Source organism: Oryza brachyantha, chromosome 10 (genome assembly GCF_000231095.2).
Source record: "Oryza brachyantha chromosome 10, ObraRS2, whole genome shotgun sequence".
NCBI classification, from domain to species: Eukaryota; Viridiplantae; Streptophyta; class Magnoliopsida; order Poales; family Poaceae; genus Oryza; species Oryza brachyantha.
This window is the reverse complement of record NC_023172.2, coordinates 16,123,119-16,150,300: the sequence shown is the minus strand read 5'-3', so window position 1 is coordinate 16,150,300 and position 27,182 is coordinate 16,123,119. Positions and strand designations below refer to the sequence as shown.

The 27,182-nt window shown below is 43.2% G+C and overlaps 5 protein-coding genes across 9 annotated transcripts; 2 read left to right on the top strand and 3 right to left on the bottom strand.

Annotated features, from left to right (window-relative positions):
* The first annotated feature begins 942 nt into the window (after positions 1-942).
* LOC102701025 (choline-phosphate cytidylyltransferase 2-like) lies at positions 943-3,467 on the top strand. Its single transcript, XM_006662044.3, has 8 exons — positions 943-1,235; positions 1,405-1,518; positions 1,967-2,062; positions 2,168-2,210; positions 2,297-2,452; positions 2,585-2,653; positions 2,798-2,908; positions 2,999-3,467. Exons 1-8 carry the CDS (start codon positions 1,072-1,074, stop codon positions 3,092-3,094), a joined length of 849 nt encoding a protein of 282 aa, XP_006662107.1. The 5' UTR covers positions 943-1,071; the 3' UTR covers positions 3,095-3,467.
* A 994-nt stretch (positions 3,468-4,461) lies between these two features.
* On the top strand, positions 4,462-8,045 carry LOC102709315 (putative pentatricopeptide repeat-containing protein At1g16830). 4 transcript variants are annotated; one of them, XM_040528208.1, is made up of 4 exons: positions 4,462-7,011; positions 7,106-7,236; positions 7,324-7,373; positions 7,534-8,045. In XM_040528208.1, exon 1 carries the CDS (start codon positions 4,614-4,616, stop codon positions 6,483-6,485), a length of 1,872 nt encoding a protein of 623 aa, XP_040384142.1. In that variant the 5' UTR covers positions 4,462-4,613; the 3' UTR covers positions 6,486-7,011; positions 7,106-7,236; positions 7,324-7,373; positions 7,534-8,045. The 4 variants fall into 4 exon arrangements, with proteins under 4 accessions (XP_040384142.1, XP_040384138.1, XP_040384140.1 ...); XM_040528204.1 differs by having other exon boundaries at positions 7,324-7,458; XM_040528206.1 differs by having other exon boundaries at positions 7,106-7,252; positions 7,324-7,458.
* A 2,746-nt stretch (positions 8,046-10,791) lies between these two features.
* Positions 10,792-14,531, bottom strand: LOC102700741 (cellulose synthase-like protein D1). Its single transcript, XM_040528311.1, has 2 exons — positions 11,862-14,531; positions 10,792-11,748 (listed from the first exon to the last, which is right to left on the bottom strand). The coding sequence occupies exons 1-2, from the start codon at positions 14,529-14,531 to the stop codon at positions 11,041-11,043; spliced, it is 3,378 nt and encodes a 1,125-aa protein (XP_040384245.1). The 3' UTR covers positions 10,792-11,040.
* Positions 14,532-15,725: 1,194 nt separating this feature from the next.
* Positions 15,726-18,828, bottom strand: LOC102700462 (TOM1-like protein 1). Its single transcript, XM_006662042.3, has 4 exons — positions 18,672-18,828; positions 17,722-18,270; positions 17,139-17,402; positions 15,726-16,854 (listed from the first exon to the last, which is right to left on the bottom strand). The coding sequence occupies exons 2-4, from the start codon at positions 18,241-18,243 to the stop codon at positions 16,474-16,476; spliced, it is 1,167 nt and encodes a 388-aa protein (XP_006662105.1). The 5' UTR covers positions 18,244-18,270; positions 18,672-18,828; the 3' UTR covers positions 15,726-16,473.
* Positions 18,829-19,788: 960 nt separating this feature from the next.
* On the bottom strand, positions 19,789-26,356 carry LOC102709032 (glycerol-3-phosphate acyltransferase, chloroplastic). Of its 2 annotated transcripts, none has more exons than XM_015841969.2 (14): positions 26,083-26,356; positions 25,862-25,959; positions 25,703-25,789; positions 25,519-25,616; positions 24,781-24,838; positions 23,933-24,034; positions 23,773-23,834; positions 23,556-23,666; positions 22,874-22,952; positions 22,603-22,722; positions 22,414-22,527; positions 21,436-21,585; positions 20,759-20,942; positions 19,789-20,678 (listed from the first exon to the last, which is right to left on the bottom strand). In XM_015841969.2, the coding sequence occupies exons 1-12, from the start codon at positions 26,306-26,308 to the stop codon at positions 21,451-21,453; spliced, it is 1,290 nt and encodes a 429-aa protein (XP_015697455.2). In that variant the 5' UTR covers positions 26,309-26,356; the 3' UTR covers positions 19,789-20,678; positions 20,759-20,942; positions 21,436-21,450. The 2 variants fall into 2 exon arrangements, with proteins under 2 accessions (XP_015697455.2, XP_040384170.1); XM_040528236.1 differs by having other exon boundaries at positions 19,791-20,678; positions 20,784-20,942.
* Between the last annotated feature and the right edge of the window lie 826 nt (positions 26,357-27,182).

The following is a 27,182-nucleotide window of genomic DNA, read 5'->3' as shown; positions in this document are numbered from 1 at the left end:
TATGTCATTTGTCTGTTTTTGCCTCTTCAGTTTATTATAGACAAAAGGTTAAGGGAGCAATAAAATGTGTTGCATATATACTTGCTTCCGTCGTCGATCATCTGGTACTCTTGGATGGTCGATAATATCTGCTCAACAAACTCCAGCTAACTAACAAAGCAGCAGGCATCCACCTTGATTTACCACTTGATCTCTTTATCTTTAGGTGAATAAGGCCAAAAAAAAAGAATGAGTTGCACTGGTCTCCCTTTACGGCAGGCAGGCACGTCTGGAAGAGGCAGTGGCGTCGTGGCGTTGCCACCGCGGATGGATTGCTTACTTTATAAAAGAAAGAAAAAACTATACTAATACTAGCAGTTCGTTATTCTCGATGTATCGCTGATTCCACCTTGCTGCACTCTCCTACTCGCGGGTCTAACGCCGCTATCGTTTGGTTTTTATTGATGATTATTTGGTAAAATTTGAATTGTAAAGTTAAATTTAGAGTTGATTTAAAGATTTTTTATAGCATTTTATTTTTTTAGTTTTATCTTTTAGACCACTATGAACGCGTATAGAATAATTTTATTTATAAATTATTCTTGTTTGTATAATTATATCGTTCAATTATTTTTGAAAACCCAAAAATAACCCTCTGAATGAAAATGATGATATGCTCCCAGCGCATAATATACGAATAAAAGAACAGAGAAGAAGGCGTGTTTGCAGCAGTGATTCGATTAGATTAAGGAAGGAGTAGAATTAGGAGCGTGGAGAAGCAGTTTTATGCGTCTAGTGTTTTTTAGTCGGAGTATTTGATGTTGATGAAGTGTATGTAAAAGGAAAAAAAGGGACGTCAGCACAGCACAGCTGGGCCTGGAGATCGATTCGAGCACGCCTTCCCGGACTCGGAGAGGGAGCTCCGGCCCCCTCCCTCCCTTTTTATTCCATCACACACACCGGAAGAGGAAGACGGGGGAACAAAAGAAAACCGAAATTTTTGTAAACACAAATAAATATATACTCGGAGTCGGAGGCCGCGGGTCGGTCCCGTCTTCTTCCCCGGCTCAGGCAGAGGCAGAGGCGCTGGCGATGGCGCGCGTCTCGCATTCCAGGAAGCGGAGCGCTCCCTCCAAGCCCAGAGAAGATCCCGACGCCCGCCACCACCCGGAACGCCCTGTCCGCGTCTACGCCGACGGCATCTTCGATCTCTTCCACTTCGGCCACGCCCGCGCTCTCGAGCAGGCCAAGAAGCTGTCAGCCTCCTCCTCCTCCTCCCTTCTCTTCTCTTCTCTTCACCCATACATAGATCAGATCGATCCCTTCTCTTCTATTCGCTGCTTGGATCTGATCTATAGGCTCCTTTCCTCTCTCCTCTCTATCTCTCTCTCGCGAGCTAGATCTCAATCCCTGATCGCATCGCAGGTTCCCTAACACGTACCTGCTGGTCGGATGCTGCAACGACGAGCTCACCAACCGCTACAAGGGCAAGACCGTCATGACCCAGGAAGAGCGATACGAGTCCCTTCGCCACTGCAAGTCAGCCTCCTTTCCATCGCCACTATTTTGCCATTCATCGCTACTTCATAATCATGCATTGCATGCTCAATCGTTGTACAACAACTGCACTTCATTTGCAATTGGATTACATTGGACTGCCATACTTGCACCATACCATGCTCTATTAGTATTCACATATATATAGCAATCCCCTTACCTCTTTAAGACACTATTTTTCCCTTCTGTGGTAAATGCTTGAAATTGCTGTAAATTGAGTTTTCATAATTAGTTTTCACCCCTTCGTTCTCCCCTCAGCTGAGCTACCTTCCACCCAAAACACTTTAATATATATAGGAAAAAAAACCATTCTAGTTGATCTAGGAGACTGGCCATCGAGAGTTTTTCAAGATCTTGTTTTTAGGTCAGTTATTTTTTTTTCCCCTTCCTGTACTGATAGCTTCCATTATTTGTCTGCCTGCCTCCTTAGATGGGTTGATGAGGTCATTCCTGATGCTCCATGGGTCCTCACACAAGAGTTTATTGACAAACATAAGATTGACTACGTTGCTCACGATGCACTGCCGTAAGTATCGGCGGCGCAGCAGCTACTATCAAATTCCCCTTTTATCCCTATGATGATAATGTGCTCTTTCAACTTAACTGACATAAGTTTTTTTTTTCTTCACAGTTATGCAGATACCAGTGGTGCTGCAAATGATGTCTATGAGTTTGTAAGTCAGTGGTTATATCTGCCACTAGTAAATTTAGGTCTCTCTTCTGTTTCTGCTTACTGATGGCAGTTTTTGTGTACTTGTAGGTTAAAAAGATAGGCAAATTCAAGGAAACAAAACGGACAGACGGGGTATCCACATCAGACCTCATAATGAGGATATTGAAGGATTACAATCAGTATGTCATGAGGAATTTAGCACGTGGATACACAAGGAAAGATCTAGGCGTAAGCTATGTTAAGGTTAGCTACATCTTTGCGTTGGTTTCCCATCTTCTTGAGACAAATTCAGATGTGTTTTGCTATTTGTATGGTTTTGCTGCTTTTGCAATTAATTACCTCATTATTAATTTTTTATGTCTATCATTCTATCAGGAAAAGCAACTCCAGGTCAACATGAAGATAAATAAACTGCGAGAGACTGTAAAGGCTCATCAAGAAAAGGTAACCATGTGGCTCTAGGATTGATTAATATACCTGTTGGCAGGTTAGATATTTCTGCTTTATATCACATGGAGGAACAGGACTTCCTCTTATGTTTACTACCTTGCTCATATCCTGACGCGGTGTGTAAATTATTTGATGTAGTTGCAAACGGCAGCGAAGACAGCGGGGATAAATCATGAAGAATGGCTGGCAAATGCAGATCGCTGGGTTGCTGGTTTCTTGGAGAAGTTTGAGGAACACTGCCACAACATGGTAAGTTTCTGCATGAAACTTCCGAATCACAAGTTGTCGACACTTGACAGCCATAACCAGGGTAAAACGCAAATCGTTGGTCTTTCGCAGGAAACTGCCATCAAGGGGCGAATCCAGGAGAGATTGAAGAGACAGGGAAGCAGAGGGATAATTGCGGGTCTTATGCAGCAACCGGTGGCAACGTAAGTTGTTCAGGAGATGAAGCTGTGGGGGGTTGATTTGGACTGAAGCTATCCTTGGGGTCACCACGGACACAAAATGTAGGAGCGAAATGTAGCGTTGGCGGCTTGTGTCATGGAATGTGATACTTGTACGAGTTACAGAGGCTATTTTCTTTTTCTTCTATTTGGTTTTCCTGTATACAAATGTCTATAGCAGAGGCGTTTGGTGTTTTGGGCATCCTCTCTCGTCCCTTGTTGCCCTGAGGCTTTTGGAGTGCCTACTGTAAATGTAGGTTGTCATCAGAGTTGTACTATTCTCACTTGGGACCTTTCTCTTCTTTAGTAATGAATGTCAAGGGATGCTGAAGCTAAAAGCAGAGTGGCATACCATACAACTACAACTGATACCAACACTAGTTTGCCACTTGTATTACGAGCTTGTGTGTTTCTGTCCCCATGCAGGCCAGTTATCAGCATGGTTGTGTATGTTGCGACATGATCATCACATTTCTTATGAAGATCTGTTTTGGCGAGCTAATCTCAAGGGTGAAGCTAAATGACATAGGCTGCGTTCGGCTAGTCATGGTAAATTAACTTATCTCTGTTATTCTACGTAATCTGCTACTCTGTTATTTTTCACGTGCACACTTCCCAAACTGCTAAACGGTATATTTTTTGTAAAAATTTTCTATAAAAAATTATTTTAAAAAATCATATTAATTTATTTTATATTTTTAAATAATTAATAATTAATTAATCAAGTACTAATCTATTAATACGTTTTCTGTGCCAGGGCATACCAGCCGAATATTTATGAATAAAAATTATATATTTATTCTTAGCAACCTCAAAGCAAGACGGTAAAATAAACTTTGTTAAAAATATCTTGAAATTAACTTTAAATCTAAAATTTAAATTTAAATTTAAATTTATAAACATAAGTTTAAACGAAAAGAAAAGATGGTTTGTGGCAGCGGAGATCTTCAAATCAGTCGGCGTCGCATCAACATTCTAGCTATACTAAACTGCCATCCTAGGCAGGGTGAAGGGGCTAGTGAACATTAATTTGTTTACCAAATTTGTGGTAAATACTCCTCTGTCAAAAAAAAACTGGATTTTTTGTTTCCGTTTCCAATATTTGATCCGTCTTATTTAAAAAAATTTTAAAAAGTTAGAAAAAAATTAGTCACACGTAAAGTACTATTCATGATTTATCATCTAATAAAAATAAAAATATCAATCACAAAAAAATTTAAATAAAACGAAAAGTTAAAAATTATAGGTAAAAAGTGAAAAATTGGTTTATTTTGGGAGCAACAAATTTTGGGTAGCAAGCGTGCAAACAAGTGGGCTGGGTTGGAGGAGTACTGCTGAGTTGTGGTATTTATTTCCTCCTGGGCTGAGGCCGAGCAGCAGCGCGCTCACCGCCGGCGTTTGAGCGAGCTTTCGCCGCCGCCGCCGCTCCTGTCTCTGCAGCAATAGGAATAGGGTCTAGTGCTTGCAATGCGATCCCCTTCCTCGCCCACCCGCTGCCTGTTGCTTCTATGCTCGGCGCCACGCGGACGCGGACGCCGCGCTTCTCTCTCTCGGCCGCCACCGCCTTCTTCACCACCAGGCCTCACCCGCCGCCGCTCTCTCCTCGGCTCGTCGACACCACCGTCTCCCGATGTCCCTCCGACGCCCTCGCGCTCAACTTCTTCCTCTGGTGCGCCCGCCGCCCCGCCTACTTCCACCCGCCCGCGTCCTTCGACCGCCTCCTCCCCGCCGCCGCCCGCCTCGCCTCCCGCCTCCGCACCGCCCCCGCCATCCTCCACGAGCTCCGCGCCCTCGGCTGCCCCATCCGCCCCCACACCTTCCTCCTCTTGCTTAGGCTTTACTGGCGCGGGGGCATCTACCACCTCGTGCTCCAGCTGTTCGATCAAATGCCTCTTTGGGGCTTCCACCCCAACGCCTTCGCCCGCAACGCCGTCCTCGACGTCCTTCTCAGGACACGCCAACACCACTCCGCCTTGTGCTTCCTACGGGACAACCCCTCGCCCAACTATCTCACTTACGCCATCCTCCTCACCCACCTTTGCAAGGCGGAGAACTGGCCAGGAGCGCGCGGCTGCTTCTTAGCCATGCTTCACCAGGGCTTTATCCCCAGCTCTGCTTCTCTCGCTGCGGTTTTTGCGTGCTGCAGCAAACTTGGCGCCATGTCCCACCTGCTGCAGCTTCTGTCCTTCATACTTGTTTCGGGATATCAGTTCACTTCGGCCATGTGGGCATGCCTCATTGCTCGTTTGTGCCGCGAGGGTAGGCTAGATGAGGCTATTAGTATGCTGGCAAAGATGCTGGGCTCTGGTTTTTCTCCCACAGTTGTCACTTATACACCACTTGTCAGAGCTCTCTATCAATCTGGGAGGCATGACATTGCAAGTGAGCTTTTCACGCACATGTCATCCACCAATTGCAGCCCAGATCTTGTTCTTCATAATGTTCTAATGGACTGCATGGCCAAGGAGAGGAGATATGATGCTGCTCTAGGCATTTACTTAAATCTTCGTGAGAGCCAAATAAAGCCTGACGCGTACACTTTATCTACTGTAGTCCAGGTGTTGCAGTTGTCAGGGAATGTAAGCCTTCTTCCTAGGTTACTTCTGGACTCAGATATCCCTTATGATCTCGTGGCCTGCAATTCTGTGCTGAATGCTCTATGCAAGTCTGGATTTCCATCTCAAGCTGTGCAGTTCTTCATCAATATGATCAAGTGCGACATCAAGCCAGACAGCTACAGTTATGTTGGCCTTTTGGACAGTTTGTGCCAGCTGGGAAGGATTGACCATGCAGTCAATCTCTACCGTAGTATTGTCTCGATTGATCCTGATTCAAATGCTTATATCCATGCTGCCATCCTCCATGGCCTTGTTAAAAAGGGCCAGAACCGTATGGCACTAATGATTTTAAATGAGGCTATACGCCAAAATTGTGCTCTCGACGCTGTGTGCTACACTGTTGTTCTACATGGCCTTCTCCAAGCTCACATGATTGAAGAGGCTTGCATGTTGTTTAACAAAATGAAGTATTCAGGAATGTCTTCCAACACTTGCACATACAACGTAATGCTTCGTGGACTTTGTAGAACCAGGGATGAACATGCTGTCAAGTGGTTTCTAAGAGAAATGGAATGTTCTGATGTGGAGATGGACAGTATCTCATTCAATACTATGATCGTGCTCTTAATCAAGTTGCAGCATATTAGTTCAGCCACTGCTTTGATAAGAGAAATGATTAATCTAGGCATGGAACTTAGCACCAAAACTTTGTCATTAATTTCTCAGTATGTTGGTCATGTGCATGTTCTGAAGGATGCTCACATTGCTGAAAATGATCAATCCGACTCAACTAATGATCTTCTTGCATGCTCAGCTTCATAGTCAATTTTCTCAACTAAACAACCATGCTACCTCTGTAGATCATCAGTTTGGTGATGCATAGTTACATACAGATACAAACTAGTAAAGGTTGGTGAAGTATTCATTGATTTATTTCCATCCATTTCCTTTATGAAAATGGACCACACAATGCCTCGTGTTTATGAAAATGCAGAGCCAGTCCGTTCTATCAGCATATTTATGCTCTTCATCAGCATATTTGCAGACCTTGCTTAAACAAGCAGTCCATATCTTCCAGGAAGGATCTTGATATTGGAAAATGTTGCTGCAGTCAGGTGTTCTGTAATTATGTCTGTCTGCTTGCTTAGAGTGACCAGGTTGATCTCCGTCTGGACGCAGTTCTCCTGATTTGGAGGCTTGTCTTCTCTAACCTTTGTTTTGGTCAAGAAAACCGACTAATTTTAATGGAATTCTTGAAGATAATGACAAATCTGCTAAGTAACAAGTGTTGCCATTGATGCAACAAAAGCCCATTACATGGTTGTATCATCAGGAAATGAAACAAAAGGTATTCTTAGTAAGACTAGCTGATTTATCTGTTCTTTTATTCAGAGTCCTATATTGGCATGTTCTTCATGTTGATGTTTAGTTCTATTTCGCAGCATCACTTGAATGGAGGTTATTGGATTTTGATGTCAAGGTTAGGATCTGAGACATTTCTTCAGTCTTCAGTTTGGGGCCAAATCAAATCTAAGATCATTTCCTTCTGAGCTGATATTGCAAGCAGCAGAAGGTACGTGGTAAAACGGGTAAGCACAAACTGTTCCTAGTGCAGGTTCGATACAGTGCCTCACCTAAATTTTTGTTTTATGTCTGTCAGAAAGGATGTGATGCCACCTATACCGAGATTACTGAAAGAATTCTCAAAGGGTACTTCCTCAGTTAACACTCACCATGGAAAAATCTCAGTTAAACTTATTAGTCTTTGTTTCGATTAACATAGTCAAAACTTCAGGTTTGTTCTTACTAACTTTGTATATATGATCATCCCATCAATCCAACTCCTGATTTCTGACCTTTTTAATGGCAGGTTACAGCCCAGAACATGGAGCTTATACTAGCATAAGAACTCTTCCATCATCACTTTCTCCAAAAGAAAGAGCAAGCCACTGGGCTGAGTTCTTCTCTTATTCCAAATCACAGCATATTAAGGTTTTGCACATCATCTTTTTTCGTAAAAGAAGGTACATACAGTCATATGTGTGGTATACAATATATAGATGCAGTAGCTCTGTTATTCATTCCCATGCGAAAACTTACTTTTAGGTTGCAACTGGAAATACAAACATATTTATCACTTCGAGCAAGAAGTTTTGTAACTCATCAATATGTAGGCAACATCCAATGACCTCTCCCATAAACTGACCCTTTGCACATGTCGCTGGAGCCTTTAGATGAAATACAGATGAAAATTTCTTCCTTGTTCATTCTTGGAGACCAAGTTTTCTTTTATATATCTGGATGTTCCTAACTGCGGCATGTTTATAAGCATGCCATCATATACTCATGTTTGATTTCAGTAAAAACAAATAAATGTCAACTTATTATGGTTCCATTGCAATATCAGCATGTTTTACATGTGTGCAAATTGACAAGAGCTAATACCTTTTATGGTCTCAAAACATAATGCTATTTATAACCATGATATAAATTATGGGGAAGAAGTATAGTCTGTAATCCACCGTGTTTATTTTATCTAACTTTTTTTGATAGGTATTTTATCTTACTTCAAAAAAGCTTTGACTATTAACAACAAGCTAGACCAATGCAATAAGAATGCAAGTGTGTTGTTCCACAAATCTGCTTCTTTAAAAGTAATCATAATGATACATTTTGTCAATTTTCACGTGTTTTTGGGCCAAAAGATAATATTCGTGTGTTCTTGAGCCCAAAGTCAATACTCATGATATATTTTGTTGAAGAATAACAGTTATGTGTTTTTGGAGCGAAAGTTAATAGCCATGTGTTTTGGGGCCAAGGTTAATACTTATGAAATGGTCGAATGCTCATACTCAACGTTTTCGGGCCTAGGGTCAACAGTCTTGAAATATTGGGCCAAGACCTAAACGCTCAATTTCATTACCCAAAGGCTAATAATCATGCATTTGTAGGTCAAACTTAATACTAATGAAATTTTGGGACAACTTCTAAAATTCATGTCATTTGGGGCCAAGGTTAACAAGGTGAAATGCTAATATTATATATTTTTAGTCCAAGATTAGTACTTAATGAAAATTTGGACCAAAGCTAATGGTCTTGCATTATGGAGCCCAAGGTAATACTCATAAATTTTGAGCTGAAAGTTAATATTTACTCCCTTTGTTTCACTTTCTAGCTTTACCTATATTTATATGGATACTAATAAAGGTACTATAAGTAATAAGTATAACTTATGTTTCACCAAAAGTCAAAAGACAATTATGTTATCTATTAAAAACTGAATGGAGCACTTGAAAATTTTGGCAAAATGCTTGTTTTGGGGACAAAATAATATTGATGTGGCCTTAGGCCAATGGACAATGATTATCCATTTTGTGACCCAAGGTTAATAGTCATGGAATTTTGGGCGAAGGCTAATAATAATTTGTTTTGGGGTTGATAGTAATAGTAATGAAATTTTCAGCCAAAGGCTAATTCTCTTGCATTTTGAGCTGAAGGTTAATATTTACTCCCTTTGTTTCACTTTCTAGCTTTATCTATATTTATATGGATGCTAATAAATCTAGACATGTATGCAAATTATATGTATTCATCAATGGATGAATCTAGATAAAACTACTTACAATATGAAACGGACTGAGTATGTGTTTATGATTGATGTTAATATTTATACATTTGTTACTCATGATTAATCCTGTTGTAATTTGGGCCAAAGGCTAGCGTTCATGTTTTCCCTTTTGCCCAAGTTTAATAGTCATGATTTTTTTTGTTGAATCCTAATACTCATTTGTTTTGACCAAATGTTAATACCCATTAAGTTTTTGGCCAATGCGTAATAATCGAGTGTTGCTGGATAAAGTTTTGATAGTACATTATCAGTTGAGTGCCAAACTCATGTATTTGGTCTTAACTTAATACTCATGAACTTTTTTTTACCAAAAGCTAATACTCCTTACTCATTTATTTTTCGGCCAAAGACAAATATTCATGTGTTTTGTCAGCATAATACATGAAATTTTAGGCCAAAAGCTAATGTTCATGTGTTTTGGTTCCGAAGTCTAATATTCGTGCATTCTTGGGACAATGTTAATACTCCCTTGGGTTTGTAATATATAATGCAATGAGCTTTTAAAAATGTGTTTGACCATTCGTCTTCATAAAAAATATTTAATCATTTATTTTATGGTGACTTGGTTTATCAATAAAGGTACTATAAGTAATAACTATAACTTATGTTTCACCAAAAGTCAAAAGACAATTAATAACTTATGTTTCACCAAAAGTCAAAAGACAATTATGTTATCTATTAAAAACTGAATGGAGCACTTGAAAATTTTGGCAAAATGCTTTTTTTGGGGCCAAAATAATATTGATGTGGCCTTAGGCCAATGGACAATAATAATCCATTTTGTGACCCAAGATTAATAGTCATGGAATTTTGGACGAAGGCTAATAATAATTTGTTTTGGGTTGATAGTAATAGTAATGAAATTTTGAGCCAAAGGCTAATTCTCTTGCATTTTGGGGTACATGTTTCTGTCCCAAAGGCCACAGCATATATGTTTTTGGTTCGAAGGCTAATAGTCACGCATTTTTATGCCTAAAAATCTGATGGCTCTGGAGTGCCTCTGAAGGATACACCAGTTTATGGAATCGATACCATCCAAGTCGACAACATGTGTGTGTAAGAACTGGGGAAATGCAAAATACAAATTCTTCACTTGCCTACTAGTGCAAGATCCCATTTGGACTGCAAATCAGTTGCAACAACGCTAATGGCCAAATGAATACTTCTGGCAGTTATGCTACCGAAATCCAGAAACTGCACAACGTGACGTGATGTCCTAAGCAGGATAGACACATTTGAAACTGGAGGATGACTGAACTGCATCATCACTGGACGACTGGTGGACCAATGTTGGCAAGACAATGCCCAAAAAGATCAAAGGTGGCGTCAAGTCGCTAATCACCATGGTCTCGTGGAAAATCTAGAAAGAGTACAACAATAAGGTTCTCAAGGTGGATACAGGAATAGTTAACCGCGTCACAGAGGAAATATAACTCTGGTGCATCAGTGGATTTTGGGCCGATGTAAGCAAAACAACCATGTTTCTCTCTTCGTGTTTATTCTATCTTGCATATGAGCGAATTTGTCATTATGGCAATTATATATATAGAGTGTCGGCTAGTAAAGATGGTTGTACATGTCCTAACGAATGTATTACACCTGTCCAAGTTTTTTTTCCCGTTTGTAGGAATGCTGTTGAAATGACAATAGCACTACATAAATAATGAATAATGAACAGAAACAACCAAAAATAGGTTTGTGACAAGCAGAGAGATGTATGTTGAGAGTGTGTGATGGATGAGATTCGATTCAGGGGAAAGAGAAAGATCCTCCGAGCTGTGAATTGGCCTGTGCGGAGGGAGGCTTGATGGCAATCCAGAGCAAAGAGATGGTGATGGCGACAAGGCCAGACCAGACGTAGACGATGGTGGGCGTCCTGCCTCTCCTGCCCATGAGGCCCTTGGCGAAGGGGTAGAGATGCGCGAGCACCCAGAAGCTGAAGAAGACGCCACCCAGAAGTTTGCTCCACTGCGGGATGGTGCTGTAGATGGTGCGGCTGAAGCCGACGGCAATGGCGACGAGGTTGATCATTATGATGGTGAGCGGCGGGATCATGAGCGACGTCCACTTGACGGCGTACAGCTCCGCGAACTCGTCCTCCACGTCGTCCCCGACCTGCTTGGACGTGAGCGTGAAGGAGATCTCGATCCCGGCGATGACCTTGAGCAGGCCCTGCATGACGGCGGCCAGGTGGGCGCTGGTCCCGCCGATGAGCCAGAACTGCTCGTTTCGCCACCACTCCTCCAGCGCGATGCCCGACCACTTGATCTCCAGCATGGCCAGCAGGCAGAGCGTGATGGTGATGATGAGCAGGTAGCTGAGGAAGGTGACGTTGAGCGTCTTCACGATGAACTGCCCCGAGAAGAGGGACAGCGCCGGGAGGAAGCAGTAGACGATGAGGAACACGGAGGTGAAGGGGTAGATGCCCACGTTGAGGTAGGCGATGCGCTGGAGCACCTGATGATGAATGAGACTTTGATTGATTAAATATTGTTTCTTTCTTTCTTTCTTTCTTTCTTTCTTTCTTTTGCTAGCATAGCAATGGTGGCCAAGAACAATACGGTACACACCTTCATCTTTGAGGATGCGAAGAGGGCGTTGTTGCGGGAGAAGAAGATCTCGACGGAGCCGGTGGCCCAGCGGAGCACCTGGTGGAGGCGGTCGGTGAGGTTGATGGGGGCGGTGCCGCGGAAGGCGTCGCGGTGGGTGACGCAGTACACGGACTTCCACCCGCGGTTGTGCATGCGGTAGCCCGTCACCACGTCCTCCGTCACGGACCCGTAGATCCACCCCACCCGCGTCCCCCACTCCGTCTTCTCCTCGTACCAGCACGACACCACGCTGATCGCCTCCGCCACGATCGACGCGTCCAGCCTCTCCCGCGGGATCGTCAGCGCCCCCGGCGGCCTCCCGTTCTTCACCGACGGGTGGTCCGCCAGCGGCCGCCCCTGGAACTCCGCCACCGGGATCGACTCTATCAGGAAGCTCGAGTTCCCGAACTTCTTCGGGAAGCTCGCCATGCCCATGCCGCCGTCGCCGCCGCCCACCTCGCCCATGCGGAGCGCCATCGTCTCCTCCTCCTCCCCGCCCAACCCCTTCCGCCGCCGGGGAAAGCACAACCCCGGGCTGCGCTCCTTGGACCTCGGCGGGTCGAAGCCGTAGAGCGCGATGCGGCGGAACAGGCAGCCGGTGCCGACGTAGACGGGGCCCTGGAGGCCGTCGAGGGCGCGCATGTTGACGTCGAAGAAGACGGTGTTGTGGTTGGCGTAGCGGTCGGAGGGGTCGATGCCCTCGAAGCGCTGCGGGAACTGGATGTAGCAGAGCCGGTCGCCGCCGCGGTCCATCATGAAGCACATGCCCTCCCGGAACGCCTTGGAGTTGTACACGTAGTGGTCGCAGTCCAGGTTGAGGATGAACGGCCCGTTCGACATGATCGCCGACGCCCGCACCAGCGCGTTCATCGCCCCCGCCTTCTTGTTGTGGTCGTACCCCGGCCGCTTCTCCCGCGACATGTACACCAGCATCGGCAGCCGCGTGTCCACGCCGCCGAAGTCCAGCGGCCGCCCGTGCTGCTCCATCTCGCTGCTACCGGGTGGCTTCAGCATCACCTGTATGATCCCCGCGTGGTCGCCCCTCGCGTGCTCCGGCGACGGCTGCAGCCACGTCCCCGGCCAGTGCGTGCCGTCCGCCATCCACGTCGCCTTGGGGATCTTCACCGGCTCCAGCTGCTGCTGATCGTCGTCGCCGCCGGCCTTCATCTTCTCCCGCTGCAGGTTCATCGCCTGGATCTCCTCGCGGGCGTGGTACGCGTCGGAGCGGCGGCGGATGGCGTCGGGCAGGCCATTGACGCGGACCTTGAACTCGTCGTACTCGCGCTTCACGCGCCGCCTGTCCTTGACGAAGTCGGCCTTCACCTTGTTCTTGAAAGGGTCCCTCTTGAGGTTGAAGTAGCTGTCCGGGTTCCTCGGCTCGATGTCGTGCTTCCGGCAGAAGGGCACCCACAGGTTGGCGAAGCTGGCCGCCTCCGCCATCGCCTCGAAGGTCAGCAGCGCCCCGCCGTCGTCGGACACGTAGCACGCCAGCTTCTCCACGGGGTAGTCGGCAGCAAGGATGGAGAGGATCGTGTTGGCCGTCACCAGCACAGGCTCCTTCTCCGGGTCGGCCGTCGAGACGAACACGTCGATCCCGGGGAGGTCGGACTTGCCGGTGGGGTTGCTCGGCGTGGGCGTCTCGAACTTCTCCTTGAGGACGGTGAGGTCGGTGGCGCGGTTGATCGGGCAGAGCTTGGGAAGCTGGTCGAGCACCCAGGAGAAGGCGAACCAGAGCTCGCAGACGATGGACATCCCCCACAGCCAGATGGCGTCCTCGTTCTGGTGCTTGATGCGCCACATGAGGAAGAAGGCGAGCGCCACCAGCCGGATCACCACCAGCAGCCTGTACGGGCTGATCACGGCGGCCTGGATCCGGAGCTTGCGGGTGAGCGGCCGCCATGGCTTGCTCATCAGCTCCTTGGGCACCGGCGCGCCGTCGCTGTCGGCGCCGTCGTCGGGCCAGATGGCGTTGCCGTAGCCGTAGGTGCCCTTGGTCTCGAAGAGCCAGCGGTTGTGGTCGAACTCGCCACCATTCTGCTTCTTCACCAGCGACAGCCGCCTCTCCATCTTGGGGCCGGGGCCGGGGCCGTGCGGCAGCGACAGCGCCCGGTTGAGCACGTCCTGGTTGGACGCCGCCACCACCTCCTCCCACTCCGCGTTCTTGTACGGCTCCTTGCACCCCGGGCACACGCCGCCGCCGGCCTTGACGGCGTCGGTGAAGCAGTCGACGCAGATCTTGAAGTCGCACTCGCAGGGGAGGATGTCGGCACCGCGGCCGTTGCGCATGATCTTGGAGCCGCAGCCCTGCACCATGCAGGCGGAGGCGGAGGCGGCCCGGCGCGCGGCGGAGGGCTGCTTCTCCATGACGTGGGCGCGGGTGACGCTGTTGAAGCCGCCGGTGAAGAGCGAGCTGGACACGTACTGCTGCTCGTCGGTGGCAGGCTCCATGGGCTGGTTGTCCGGCGTCATGGGGATGTGGACGTGGTAGTCCTGGAAGTCGACGCTGCTGATCTCCGAGTCCAGGTCGTCGCGCGAGTAGCTGATGAATCGCCCGGAGTCCGTCCGCCGACCGAAGACCACGGTGGGAGCCGCCGACGATGGCGCAGTCGGTGGCTTGCCGCCGTTCTTGAGGATGCCCTTGGACGCCATCCTCCCCTTCCTTCTCTTTGTCTAGTGTGTGTTACTAATTGCTACCTTGTTGATCGATGATCTGCCTGCAGCTGCAGCTACCTAGGAATGAATTCACGATCAGCTATAGCATTACGCATTGCCCAATGGCGAAGCAAAATTTGCAGTGTTACTAATAGGAAATGCGCGCGCCCGACTCAGAATGGATAAATGGAAACAAATTACACGCAGCGTTAAAACTTGCAGTAATTCACCGGTTGGATTGATACCTAGCTAAAAATTCAGTCTTGCTTTCCTTTTTTTTTCTCCTTTTTATTACCATATTTCCTCTATAGCAGCCTCAGGAGTAAAATTGCAGTATCATAGTTTAAGTTTGCAGTACAAACAAGTGAAGATGAAGAAGAACCAATATAAGATCGTGAAGAGGGATGAAGGATGGCTCTCACCTTTTCTTTCTCATCAGGCTTGACGGCTCGACGAGCTAGATAGTGAAATTGTTAGTCAGATAGAGAGAGAATTCAGAGAACAGGTCCAAGAAAGAAATCAGAGGAAGGCACAAGAGAAGATGTTGAAAGAAAGGAGGCCTGGTGTTATTTGAAGGTCTAGTCTAGGCTCCTCCTTTTTTTCTGATAAGATGGGTTTGTGCTTCCTTCATGGCCTCCTGCTCGTTTACTTCATCCCATCCTTCCTTCCTTAATCAATCACTTATTCGGTTGGATGCGGCGAAGTGGCACGCACGACTGCTCGCGTCAACTCTTGGTTTCAACGACTGCTCGTTAATTTGCTCTTGATCTGCTTGACGCATTCATGGCTTTCTGAATTTACGTGTATTTAGCTGGAAAATTAAACCTCAATGGATGAGTAAACTGCTACTAAGCCCATCACAGGCATCAATTTGGGTTGGGTTGTTTCTTCGAAACCATCGTGGTCCGTCAGTCAGAAAAATCGAGCTTAAGGCCCTAGTGTTATAGCATACGTCGTGCTCGCGACTAGCTCCCCCGGTTGCTCCTCTTGACTCAATCACAATCAGCAGCGTCCGTCCTGTCAAGAGCTTGATTGTGTACTAGTAGTATTACAGACAGCCAATCAAGCATCCCAACCTCCGTGCTAGCCTATATACATGCGCAGATACAAGCATGCATGCAGCAACCGTTTGGTCATCATGCCAAATTATCTACTACATGCTGATCAACCAATAAACAAGTGCTGTGAGAAGAAGAGACAGGTCATACATAACATGTGTATTAACAAGTTTTGTCGTTCATGTTTTTTTTTTCACAACGTGATAAAGTACCAGTGCTCGGTTTTCGACTTACTTCAGACGACCTTCGAGAGGTCAGCTCCATCCAACATATATTTTTGGTGATGCATCATGGGGGACATCATGCGTGCCAGTACTGGCCTCCAGATGGACTTGCATGCACGATCAATCTTGCTTCCAGCTTAGCTCATCAGTCAGGTTTATACATACGGGGATCTCATCCTGGATAACTGACACAACAATTAACAAGGCAACCTGGCAAAAGATCTTGTAACCCAGGTACCTCCACCATTCTAAATTTCTAATCCAGCACCGCTCAACACAGTTTTTACATGAGACGATACGACAGCCACATCCTCACCACCCAAAATCCTACCAAAGGGCAACAATCACTCGCAGTTCTAATTCGCTAACTCCTGAAGCTTTTGCTTTTTTTTTTAATTTGAGTTTCCAAAAGCATATAGAAATCTCCGTCACTGGTAGCATAATTCATAAGACAGAATAACACTGCCAAGATGTCACATGTGACAGTAAGTAGGGGGGCTGCTACATCTATGTATATTCCTCCTGTACAGCGAGCATCTAGTCATGCCCAACATAGTAAACCAAACAAAAGCCATGGAGTGTACACATTCAAGCAAGATGAGCATATCACACAAATCCATATCAAGTGTCTACCTGCGACCCTGTCGTATCTGTTGGTCAAAAGTTGATGAAATCGTCCTTTTGTTCCTTCCTATCCTGTGGAGATGAGGTGCTACCCTTCTTGCCAAATATCATGTCGTCAAGATCTTGAAGCAAGTCATCAGCACCAAAACCTGCTGGCTTCCCTACAGTGCCATCTTTAGTGCGGGGGGAGTTCTCTGGCTCGACGGTGACTGGAATCATCGCTGGCTCTGCCTCAGGCTCTGCAACAACAGGTTCCTTGAGCTCTTCGTACTTGGTGAGAACCTTCTCAAGTTCATCATGGACGCTCAATGCCTCAAAGAGTTGAACCTCGTTGTCACCAGCCGTCTCAATGATTCTCTGGATGGTGCGCTTACACTGTCGGCATTGCTGAACCAGAGTGGTAGTCAAGTCATCCTGCATGGATTTGAGGTGCAAGTTTAGAACACAAACATGAGCACAGAATACTACTAGCAATTTTATTTTGTTAAATGGTAGACCTACAAATTAACAGGTGGAAGAGTAATGTTTTGCAATAACTGTCAGTTAACCAGATATTGCTACAGACCAAACCTATACAAAGAAAAAGGTAAACGAAATACCAGATGAAGATTGGTCAATGGGAGCATGTGCTAGTTTACCAAAGTCAGATGACCATTTATCTACAGGGAGGAAAGGAGGGAGAGAGCACACAGGCTCACCTTGAGAGCCTCTTTTTGTGGAGAAGAAGATAGTACTGTGGAAAGAAGTTCAACGGTATTACGGGCCACCTCAAAAGCCTCATTGACTTGCACAGCAGGAACAATACGAACTGGATCAAGACTTTCATCTGGAATTTCTTGATACCCTTCCTGTGCTGCAGCAGAATATGGTTCAGATGAAGGCGCTGAACGAGGAGGAGTAAATATTGGTGCCAGACTCTCATCATCACGCCCAGGAAAGCGAACTCCCCTAGATCTTAAGCTCTGCAAAGAATATTATGTAAAGTGTATAAGGTCAGGTAAGTGAAACCCACATTAATAAACCATCCAGATGTAACGATTACTTCAACCTTGTAGGCACAACTCTGTGGCCTATCGGTGCATTGTAAACCATTTTCACTAAATGAACTGTGATCAGCATTCTTTATCCAAGAAATAAAAGCAGCAACTTTATATGAATACTCCACCAAATGCACAAGGAGATAAATAGGTATAGTGTGTTCTTTGTATGTCGTTCATAAGCATTGTTTCAGGTTAAATTGCACTAAACTGATGTAAGCAGAAATCATTACTTTGCATGTACCTTGTAAGTTTCTTCATACACCGGAAGGTAGCGGAGCTCATCTCCTGACTCTCCCCATGCTTCAATAAGCATAAGTGCTTTGTTTCTGTTATTGATTATAGTCTGTGGATCATCAATCAGTCTGACAATCTCATCAAGGACCCGCTCAGCAGCAACCTCAGAGAAAGCCTTCTCACAGTTTTTAACCACGGTCTCAAGGAGGACAAGAGAAAGGTATTGCACTCGTGGATTCTTCAACATGATCCGTCTCTTGATGGCACGGATCAGTTCAATGCTGTTAACATTTCCAGTGTTAACCATATCACATATCTCAAGATTGGTGGGCCAATCAGGAGCATCCATAGTCTCCAGCGTGGCTTCATCAACTATCTTGTCTGCCATGTTCTGTCCTTGAAAGAACTCCTTCATCTTGAAACTCATGTTACTCACACCAGCTGACATCTTGCGGCTGACTTCTGCCCCACTTATCTTGAGCCGCTCGCCTAAGGCATTGACTTTATCCATCAGATTATTGTCACTCATCTTCTTGTTTGTGAATGGAGGGCCGTGCTAGCAAAAGGTTAGCATAGAAAGGTCATATTAAGATGAGGCAAGGAAGAAGAAAATATCCTTGCATAGCATGTGAGTAGGAGATATGATATGAAAAGGTTAACCAATAAAAGAGAAATAAAATCTAAAAAGGAGCTATGATATGAAAAGGTTAACCAATACAAGAGAGATAAAATCTAAAAGGAAATCCAAACAGGAGATCAGACGAACATGAATAGCAGAGGCGGATCTATTGTGGGACAGTTGAACCCCCAAACTTTTTCGGAACAGAAAAAACTGTTATTAGTCGCCCTTAAGGTTCAGATATCTAGGGTTCATGATGATTCCAGAAGAGAAAAAAAGTAGAGTTCGTGGAAACTGGGTAGAGAGAGATGAGAAAAGAGGATTGGATGGATGCTCACCGGCTGAGGATGACGGAAGACAGCGCCCCTGCTCGCGCCGGGAGGTCCTGGGCCGCCGGAAGGAAGAGGGCGAGCTCGCCGGCCAGCCGCGTTACGCGTACGGGGAGGAAGAGAAAGCTACTCCGGTAGTACTTGGGTGAAGAGATTCCGAGATTGATCTACTTACGTTCCGTATAAAAGGCTGGTGGCATTTTGGTCTTGATATACCCTTTTCTTTTCGTCAATACTTATATTTTTAATATTATATTTTGAGTTAATTTTAAAACTTTTTAACAAAATTTATTTTAAATCGCTAAAAATACTATATAAAAATTTTATTCCAAAATATTTTTTGCTTGCAAATATTTTGTTTAGCTGTTTGCATAAAACATCCCAACATTCAGAGCAGCTTCAATATGTATGCTTAAGGAGGTGCATAAAGAAGAGAGAAATATGTGGAATAGGTGTTATACATTGGAGTATGGGTGCTAGTCTAAATTTTTCAAACACCCATTGCTTATCTAGGCAACTAGTTCTTAGATTAAAATATATTTTAGATAAATATTTAATGTTGTATCATGGAGAAAGGTGGAAAGGATGACATTTTTTTATTTTAGTGGGTCTCACCTTAATTTAAGATATATAGTCTAAACATTGAAACACCATTCAACGAGCGCTATAGCACCTTATAACATATATAGTCTTAGAACTTGCTAAGAAAATATACATTGAAATGTCCTAAGGGGCAAAAATGCACGTGCAATAGAATAGAAAATATTTACATTGGATAAATAATGTTACCCGTCGTATTTTTTTATATTATATATAAGTCAAAATTGACCAACAATTAATTATAATTTAAAAGTTTATTATTGTATAAAACTTATACCAATAGATTTATACTTAAATATGTTGTCACATAGATCTTCATTCAACCAATGCGTGATTTTAGAATTAAGGGAGTGCATATGAAGCACTAATTTGTTCCTTTGGTGAAAACAAAAACTTTTGTCAAATTGCCTAAGATTTAAATACGGCTAGGTTAATAAGCCGTCATACCGATTGTATTCTAAATCTAGTTATAAGTTTGTAACACCAACAGTTTTCTTAAATCTACAATAACATTGTACTAACAGTATATAAGCACCTTAAATAATAGATTTCATTTTCTTCCTAACACAGATGTCGCACAAGACAAAACAACGAAAGTATTCCCCAAGTAGATACCTTTTACCTTTTGTACAACTTCGGTCCAGGTGCTTACATGGTTATATATACAGCTTTAGGATGAGCCTAATTTTTAGAAATTTACTGAGTTCAACTCAAAGCTCTTTGAATTCAGAGCTTGCGGTCGCAGGGGTGGACGGGTTCAAAGCCAGCTCTAGTTGTATGACATCCATCCTCAAGTCTTTGTCCTCACCTTGTTACAGCTCAAAACTTCACACGCTTTCTAATGCTCAGGCAACTGTTCTACACAGCCATCTCCATCAAGACCTGCATCATCACCACTGTGCCAACAACGTTTACAACCAACTTCACAATAAATAAGTGGAATATTTTATCCCCATAAATAAGATAAATAAATGATTTAACAATACAGAAGCCTTGTCTTAGTAGCATCCAATCTCAGTTCAGAAACGAGTAACATCTTTAGAAATATCAGTCAGACAAGTTGCACGGTTGCACCCAAATAACGTCATCTTAACAAAACTAAGAGAATAGTATTTGCAAATGTCATAACACTTGGCGATTGTATCTCCAAATTTGGGGATAAAAATCAAATATATATATATATACATGGAACAAAAAAAACAAGATAATTTTTAACCGCAAAAACAAAATCCCACATGTTTAGGACTTGTATTTGACAAGCATGCACCCCAAAGACAACAGCTCAGATTCAGTGCGCAAGCAGCAGTGTTGTGGCCCAAAGGATACTCGTATGATGCAATAATATGTGTGTGCAAACAATGAACAAATGCATCATGTGGGGCTGGGATTCGTCCGGGTAAAATTATCATGCTAGACCTGTCAACAATCACAAGAATTTTATCAGTTATTGCTACAAATAGCTCGAGTGTATACCAAATGATACAGTGATGAGCCACCTGACCAGGGCCTTCAAGAACTCACAAGATTTGCAGGACGCTAACAGCCTCCCCTCCATGATTAGTATGGGTTATGATACTGAAGTTTAAAAGGTTCTGCCAGGAAAAATTGCAATGTCGCACTGCAGTAGTGCATCTGCTGTGTTGGAAAGAAATGAAGGTAACTTCATTGAGAGATCCAGACCTGAGAAATAAAAGGAGTAGCACATTGGTTATTTATTCATCGGATAGGTTCCTGTTGTTGAGAAAAATATTCTTTGAAACACTTTTTTATCATGGAGGCAGTAATGAGGGAAAAACCATGAAAAAGGGAACCTCTTGCAGCTATAATATTTGCTTCATAATCGTCATTAATAAATTACAAAACTAGATGTATTGTACAAAAACAAGGACTCAGCATGTGCAGAAGTTCAAGTCCACTGGGTAAAGTGTATTGTGCATTATGACATAACCATGCGTAACGGCACTATGTGTTCATCTGATTTTATTTTAATGTGTGTTTGTACATAGTAAGCTTCTATAGAACTGATGATATCTGTTATGTATGTTGACCAACTAGAACCTGGCTTCATGAAATCAACAGCATAGTTAGTACAAGAGTAAGAATAGAAATGATGCATCTGTGCAACAAAGAAAAAATAGAAGGAAAGAAACTAAGGGGAAGCACAGAACAGAACTGAGAAGGCGGAGTTTCATCGCCATGGCTGCGAGAGAGAGATAGCACTGTTTGATGAAGCTGCTCCATGACCCCTAAAGATAGTGGATTTGAGCGCATTATACTGATCAACGACCAAGTTGTACAACGTCTCTGAGAATTTCTCTCTGCACTGTTCAAAATAACAAAAAACCAAAGACATTCAACTTGACAAATTTCCAATATAAAAGCAATAGCTCTAAACAGATAAAGCAGCATCAATAAGTAAAAAACATAAACACAATCAGCGCACAAATCTGAAAGTTCCAAGTTCTTTAAACTATTTACTAAATAACAAAGGTTCTTAGCCTAAACCCTAGGGATAAGGGGAATAAGAGACTAACAGCACTGAGAAATTTAGCATTGAATTGAAGGAATCCAAGTATCCAACTGCCAATGTCAAGTGAAATCCACAATAATGCAATTACAGTTTATTCTAGACCCTCTACAAAACCAAATTTTTGTAGCTTAGTTTCATGTCCTGAAAAATTCATATATGCACTGATGCATCCATTCACCCTAAAAAATATGCCAAATGATGGGGCCATCACTTGATGCATGACTAGACATATCACTAATTTCAGCTACCCTGACAGCTGACACTGTAAATATTCAGCCATTGCCCCAGCATAGAGAGAGAGAGAATGAAATTTAGGCAAGAATTCATCGTGCTTGGTAGTCAGTAAGAAGGCAACAGTGTCCTGGAAAACTAATATAATGATTATTGTTCTACCTGATACCTGATGACTGCATAGAAGTTTCCACCCCCCCCCCCCCCCCAAAAAAAAAAAAGAAGAAAATGAATCCCTTACCCTCACCAAACGAAAATACAGAAAAAAGAAAGTCAAATTGGTATTAGAACTGTTTTTTACAGTGTTGCTTGACAAAAGACCTACAAGCCAGAGCATCACACTATCCAGTAATTAAACCTGGTAATCTACAACTAACATTCAGAACGAACCTCATCAACATCTTGGATATGACCAGTAATGTCACTGTACTTTATCTCTTCAGCCACTGACAAGCCTACACCATGGAAGGATATAACCCTTTGCTCACCAATCTCTTTCTCAACCTATTCAAAGATAAAGTTCAACAAGGCTCTCTGATAAATATATATAAAGTGGTAAGAGGTTGCAACTGAATATACCTTTTGTGGTGGAGGCATAACCTCGTAGCAGAGCAGTGAGAGTGGATATATGTGCCCAGGAACACCTGAATGCTCCAGAAGCCTCCTCATATTGTCCACTGCAGATGCATCAAATGGTGCCTGTCCTTGTTTTTGTAAGTAGTAGATCAGATGAGGATAATTAGTAAATGGGAATTATATACATTTGGCAAATAAAATGGTATTTAATTTTGGTAAACATGGGAAACTAATCGGACCATATAGAGCAACAAGACTGAGGCAGATAACATACCGGGTGCCATTCTCCTGTCAAAGGATCTGGACGATCTCTACCACCACTTGGTGCTATCCAAATTATCTGTGAACCGCCACTACAAATGTCATAAAAATTGACATGAGCAATCCAATGTAACAAAAAGGTAAAGTATGAACGTTTCTGTGCTAAAAGAAAACAAATTCAGATCCATGAAGAATTAATGGTAAATATAGAATTATTCCTTATAAATAGTATTGACTGCACTACAACAAGGTGGTAAACTTGACACATTATAAAACTAGCATTTGTATTATATGTTCTACTACTAAGGCTGTGTTCGGCAGCTGTGGTTGCCAACTTCTCCATCCTCGTTTCCGCATGCATACTTCCCAAACTACTAAACGGTGTGTTTTTTGCAAATATATAGGAAAGTTGCTTTAAAAAATCACATTAATCCATTTTCAGATTTTTTTGCTAATACTTGATTAATTATGCGCTAATCTTCCACTCCATTTTAAGTGCCAGTACCAAGGGGTTAGTTTCCAAGCCCCCTAGACAAACGCACCCTAAGTACTAACATGACAGATTAATGGTAAATACAATAGTAAGCTTCAGTTTTACCAACTTCTAGTACATGGTTATACAGCGAAGTAAAAGAGGCCTAATATTTACAAGTAAAAAGGATGAAAACTAACATGTTACTGTAAGGAAACAATACCGTAAAAGCAAGGCCATTTCCTTCAGACTACGAGTATTTGCCCTCCTCTTCATATCAATTAGCTCAGGAAAATCATTCATATGCTTTTTTGAGTACACACAAATGAGATTTCTGGAGAGAGAAAATTCGTTTATGAGAAATTGACATTTTCAGGCAATAGCACTAGAAAAATAAGACAAAACTTGGCCATATGAGCTTCTGGGTAGAGGAAAAAAACCTTCCCATACTAAATGGTTTGCAAAGGGGGTCCGTAACAACCCTATCACCAGCAACATAAACCTACAGAAATATGGTATATTAGTGCTAACGTGATTAGGTCAATAGCATATGATGATTTACATGTAAATTGGCCAAGTATGTTCAAATTATTGTCATACTATGTTTTCACTAATCCATGGATTGCTTCTTTCAAGCAGCAAAGCAATTATTGCTGGATCCGCTTCTGTCTGATGGTTAGACATCAGAACAACATTATGGCCCTACAATGACAAACAATTTCAGAAAATAATTTGCATAAGAATCTTTAGACATCAGAACAACATTATGGCCGTACAATGACAAACAATTCAAAAGAAATTCTTCAATGGTGATTAAAAAGGACAGAAGTATGTTAGGATAATTACTACAAATACCTAACTACCTAGCATCTGGTGCCTCCAGCAGTGACAGAAGTAACTTACACAAAGAATCATCTGGTGTAGTGGGACATCATGTGCTAACATATAATGGAAACATTTTATCCCTAAAACATAAGAACTGACTCATGGCGTTTGTTCTCGTCAATCTCTTCCATCAAATATCTCAAAATAACTATCAACACAAAAAATCAAATATTGATGTCTAGCTGAACCTTTCTTGTGGTAGTCAATTGTTATCAATGCCTATTTTATCAAAGCCGGGGAAGGAGGGGAACCTCTGTCGATCTGTATAATGATTATTGTCCATTTACCTTACTATCTATGATGCTGGGAGGATTACACCGTTCTTCTAAAAAAACAGAGAATCAAATCCAGAGTGGCCTTTGGAGGGTGCTTTCTACACTAGTCCTTTTACCCCTATACATGTGATTGATGAACAATTGGTTTCTTCAGATTGATGAGCTATTTATTTTGTTAATTTTATTTGACCATGGCAGCTTGCATTCACCAAGATATTGAAAAGGATTGCTTATGAAAGAAGCTGTTGATCAGAAATAAATAATACAATGGATTTCAGATGAAGTAACCTGTCGAAGCTTCTGTTCCATATCCTGAAAAATGGATATATTACCAACATATGAATTCCTGGGTGTATGGAACAGATAGTTAGTATGATAAGAAAGACATGGCTATAAGCTACAGACAAATTAGAACACGTGCAAATGTTGCAAATCTGTTGGCATGTTCAGGTAGTAAGATAAACTGAAGTGGGTTAGTAACATCACTTTTCCTGTTAAGGTATATCTATGACTAAACCATTAGTTAAAAGTAACTATAGATACTTATTGAGAGGATGGGAACAACACACGTCTTCAAGATCAGGGAAAGCAGGTATATTATGCCTTGATTAAAGATATCGCTTTATCTATAATGGGCATCCAGCCATCCTATATCCCGATTAATGTCAGCGACATCATGGGAATATCTGCTGTCTGTGCGAAATGTGCAGACAATTCTTCAGAAGTCATCCTCAGTAAGCATTTGTGCTACGAACTTTGGAAATATACAAATCATGAATTTGCAAAAAAAATGAAAAAGAAAAAAAAACTGAAAGGACCCTTGACACCCGACGATCTATGTTAAAATTAATGTGCATCATCTGGAAGAAGAGGCTTTAGTGAACAAAGCTGGTATGGTAAGGAAAAATGCAAAATGTTGTCCATTGTAGTTTGATCGAGTGATGTCTATGGGAAGTGCAGCAAATTTAGAATGGAATTATTTCAATCAAACCATCGTGGGTGTTGTCAGCATAGATTTTGCATTACCTATAGTCTACGAGGGGCCTAATGTAGTTCTGACCAAACATGTAATAGTCGAATGGTTCCCTTACAGCTCTGTGATAAGGTGGAAAGGTAAACGGATTCTGCAAAAGGATGAGGCAGATTGATAAATAAGGGATATAAAAGAAAATGTGAGCAAATCAGGAAGGCAAATGATACAAAGTAGAACCTCTACATCCAACAGAACACAATCGAACAAAGCCACCATGTTTGAAAGCACGATCTCGTGTGTATTTGGATCCCTGCTCTGCAGAACCTGATAAGGCAGAACATTCCCGTGCCATGAGCCATGAATGATGTAACTGCAGCAGATAGAAAGGAAGGTTACCGCGTTCTTGTAGTTGTAGTATAGCTCTTCCAGATTGGCGGCGACATCTGCAGGCAGCTTCCCTTTCTCCACTTCCTTCCTGATATGCAAAATGAGGTCTGCAAGAATCGAGAAATAGATTTTGGAGGTCCAATCCTCTACTAGTCATGACTAACTAGCAGGGGAGCAATTCGCCACACCCAACATGAGGAGTAAATCGAGTGCAATGCAGGAATGGGAACCTTGCTCGTTGCGCGCGTCGAGGAGGGGAGAGGGGCCAACCACCTCGGAGGCGAGGACGACGGCACCCTTGGCCGGCATCCGGGGGCCTCGGGCCGGCGGCCTCCAGGCGGCCTTGGATTCGAGGCGGAGGGCGGCGGCGCGGCGGGAGCAGCAGAGCCTGGCCGGCGCGGGCAGGATGGCGGTCCACGCCGGCGAGGCCGAGGCGGCGAGCGGCGGTGCCTGCATAGAAGCTTCTAGAAACCTGATCCGAAAAGAAAACCCTAGTGGGCAGTGGCGGGCGGGCGGGCGGGCGGAGGAGCTTCTCGGGATTTGTGCCAAACAAGGCAGGCACGCACACACCCGACGCGAACCGCTACGGTGCTATGTCCCTTCTTTTTTTTTTTCCCCTACCCTACGGTCTTTTTTTTTCTCAACATTAAATTATGCTAAAGAAAATATAGAATATACGCTCACAACGCACACACACTTTTCTCTAAAAACACACGCGCGCAACCCCCTATGAGCACTGGCCGGCAAATCTAGAGAAACTCTGAAGTCGCCCCTAAGAACACGCGCGCAAACCGCCCCGTTGTCGACGGGCACATAGTTTTCCACTGAAAGCACAAAGCCCAGCACCTCAGGTGCTACTAAGGTCTCATGTAACCACTAGGCTACAGGTCCATTCGCTTTTTTTTACATACTTAGTAATACATTGTAGTTTTTTCTCAATGTTTTTCACCGCTACCAAGTATGTTTCTTACTTATGATTTTCAAGTATTGTCAATATTTATATATCACTACTAATATATATATATTGATCAATAAATAAGGCCAGATATAACCAAAAATCTTAAATGAGAGAGTGATTATTAAAAAAAACTATTTTAAATCTCTCTATTAATACGAAAATTTACATGGTCGAGCTATGTCATTGATCAATCACGGTTATTTTTTGATATTTCAGAGAAAAAAGTGAAACGGTATATTTTTAAATGAAAAATAATTTATGAATAAAGCGCATATGTACATGTTATTATCAATCTAGAAAAAAACTAAAAAATGAACTATAATAAAAAAATATTTCAAATCAACTCTAAATTTAAGGCTAAAATTTTAAATT

Coding starts and splice junctions, on each gene's coding strand:
- LOC102709032 (XM_015841969.2), bottom strand. CDS start 26,308: ATGCAGGCACCGCCGCTCGCCGCCTCGGCCTCGCCGGCGTGGACCGCC. Junction 25,960..26,082: donor CGACGCGCGCAACGAGCAAG/GTTCCCATTCCT, acceptor CGATTCTTGCAG/ACCTCATTTTGCATATCAGG. Junction 22,953..23,555: donor GAAATGGCCTTGCTTTTACG/GTATTGTTTCCT, acceptor TGACATTTGTAG/TGGCGGTTCACAGATAATTT.
- LOC102701025 (XM_006662044.3), top strand. CDS start 1,072: ATGGCGCGCGTCTCGCATTCCAGGAAGCGGAGCGCTCCCTCCAAGCCC. Junction 1,236..1,404: donor CTCGAGCAGGCCAAGAAGCT/GTCAGCCTCCTC, acceptor ATCGCATCGCAG/GTTCCCTAACACGTACCTGC. Junction 1,519..1,966: donor GAGTCCCTTCGCCACTGCAA/GTCAGCCTCCTT, acceptor CTGCCTCCTTAG/ATGGGTTGATGAGGTCATTC.
- LOC102700462 (XM_006662042.3), bottom strand. CDS start 18,243: ATGAGTGACAATAATCTGATGGATAAAGTCAATGCCTTAGGCGAGCGG. Junction 17,403..17,721: donor TGTATGAAGAAACTTACAAG/GTACATGCAAAG, acceptor TATTCTTTGCAG/AGCTTAAGATCTAGGGGAGT. Junction 16,855..17,138: donor CACAAAAAGAGGCTCTCAAG/GTGAGCCTGTGT, acceptor AAATCCATGCAG/GATGACTTGACTACCACTCT.
- LOC102700741 (XM_040528311.1), bottom strand. CDS start 14,531: ATGGCGTCCAAGGGCATCCTCAAGAACGGCGGCAAGCCACCGACTGCG. Junction 11,749..11,861: donor TCGCATCCTCAAAGATGAAG/GTGTGTACCGTA, acceptor ATTCATCATCAG/GTGCTCCAGCGCATCGCCTA.
- LOC102709315 (XM_040528208.1), top strand. CDS start 4,614: ATGCTCGGCGCCACGCGGACGCGGACGCCGCGCTTCTCTCTCTCGGCC.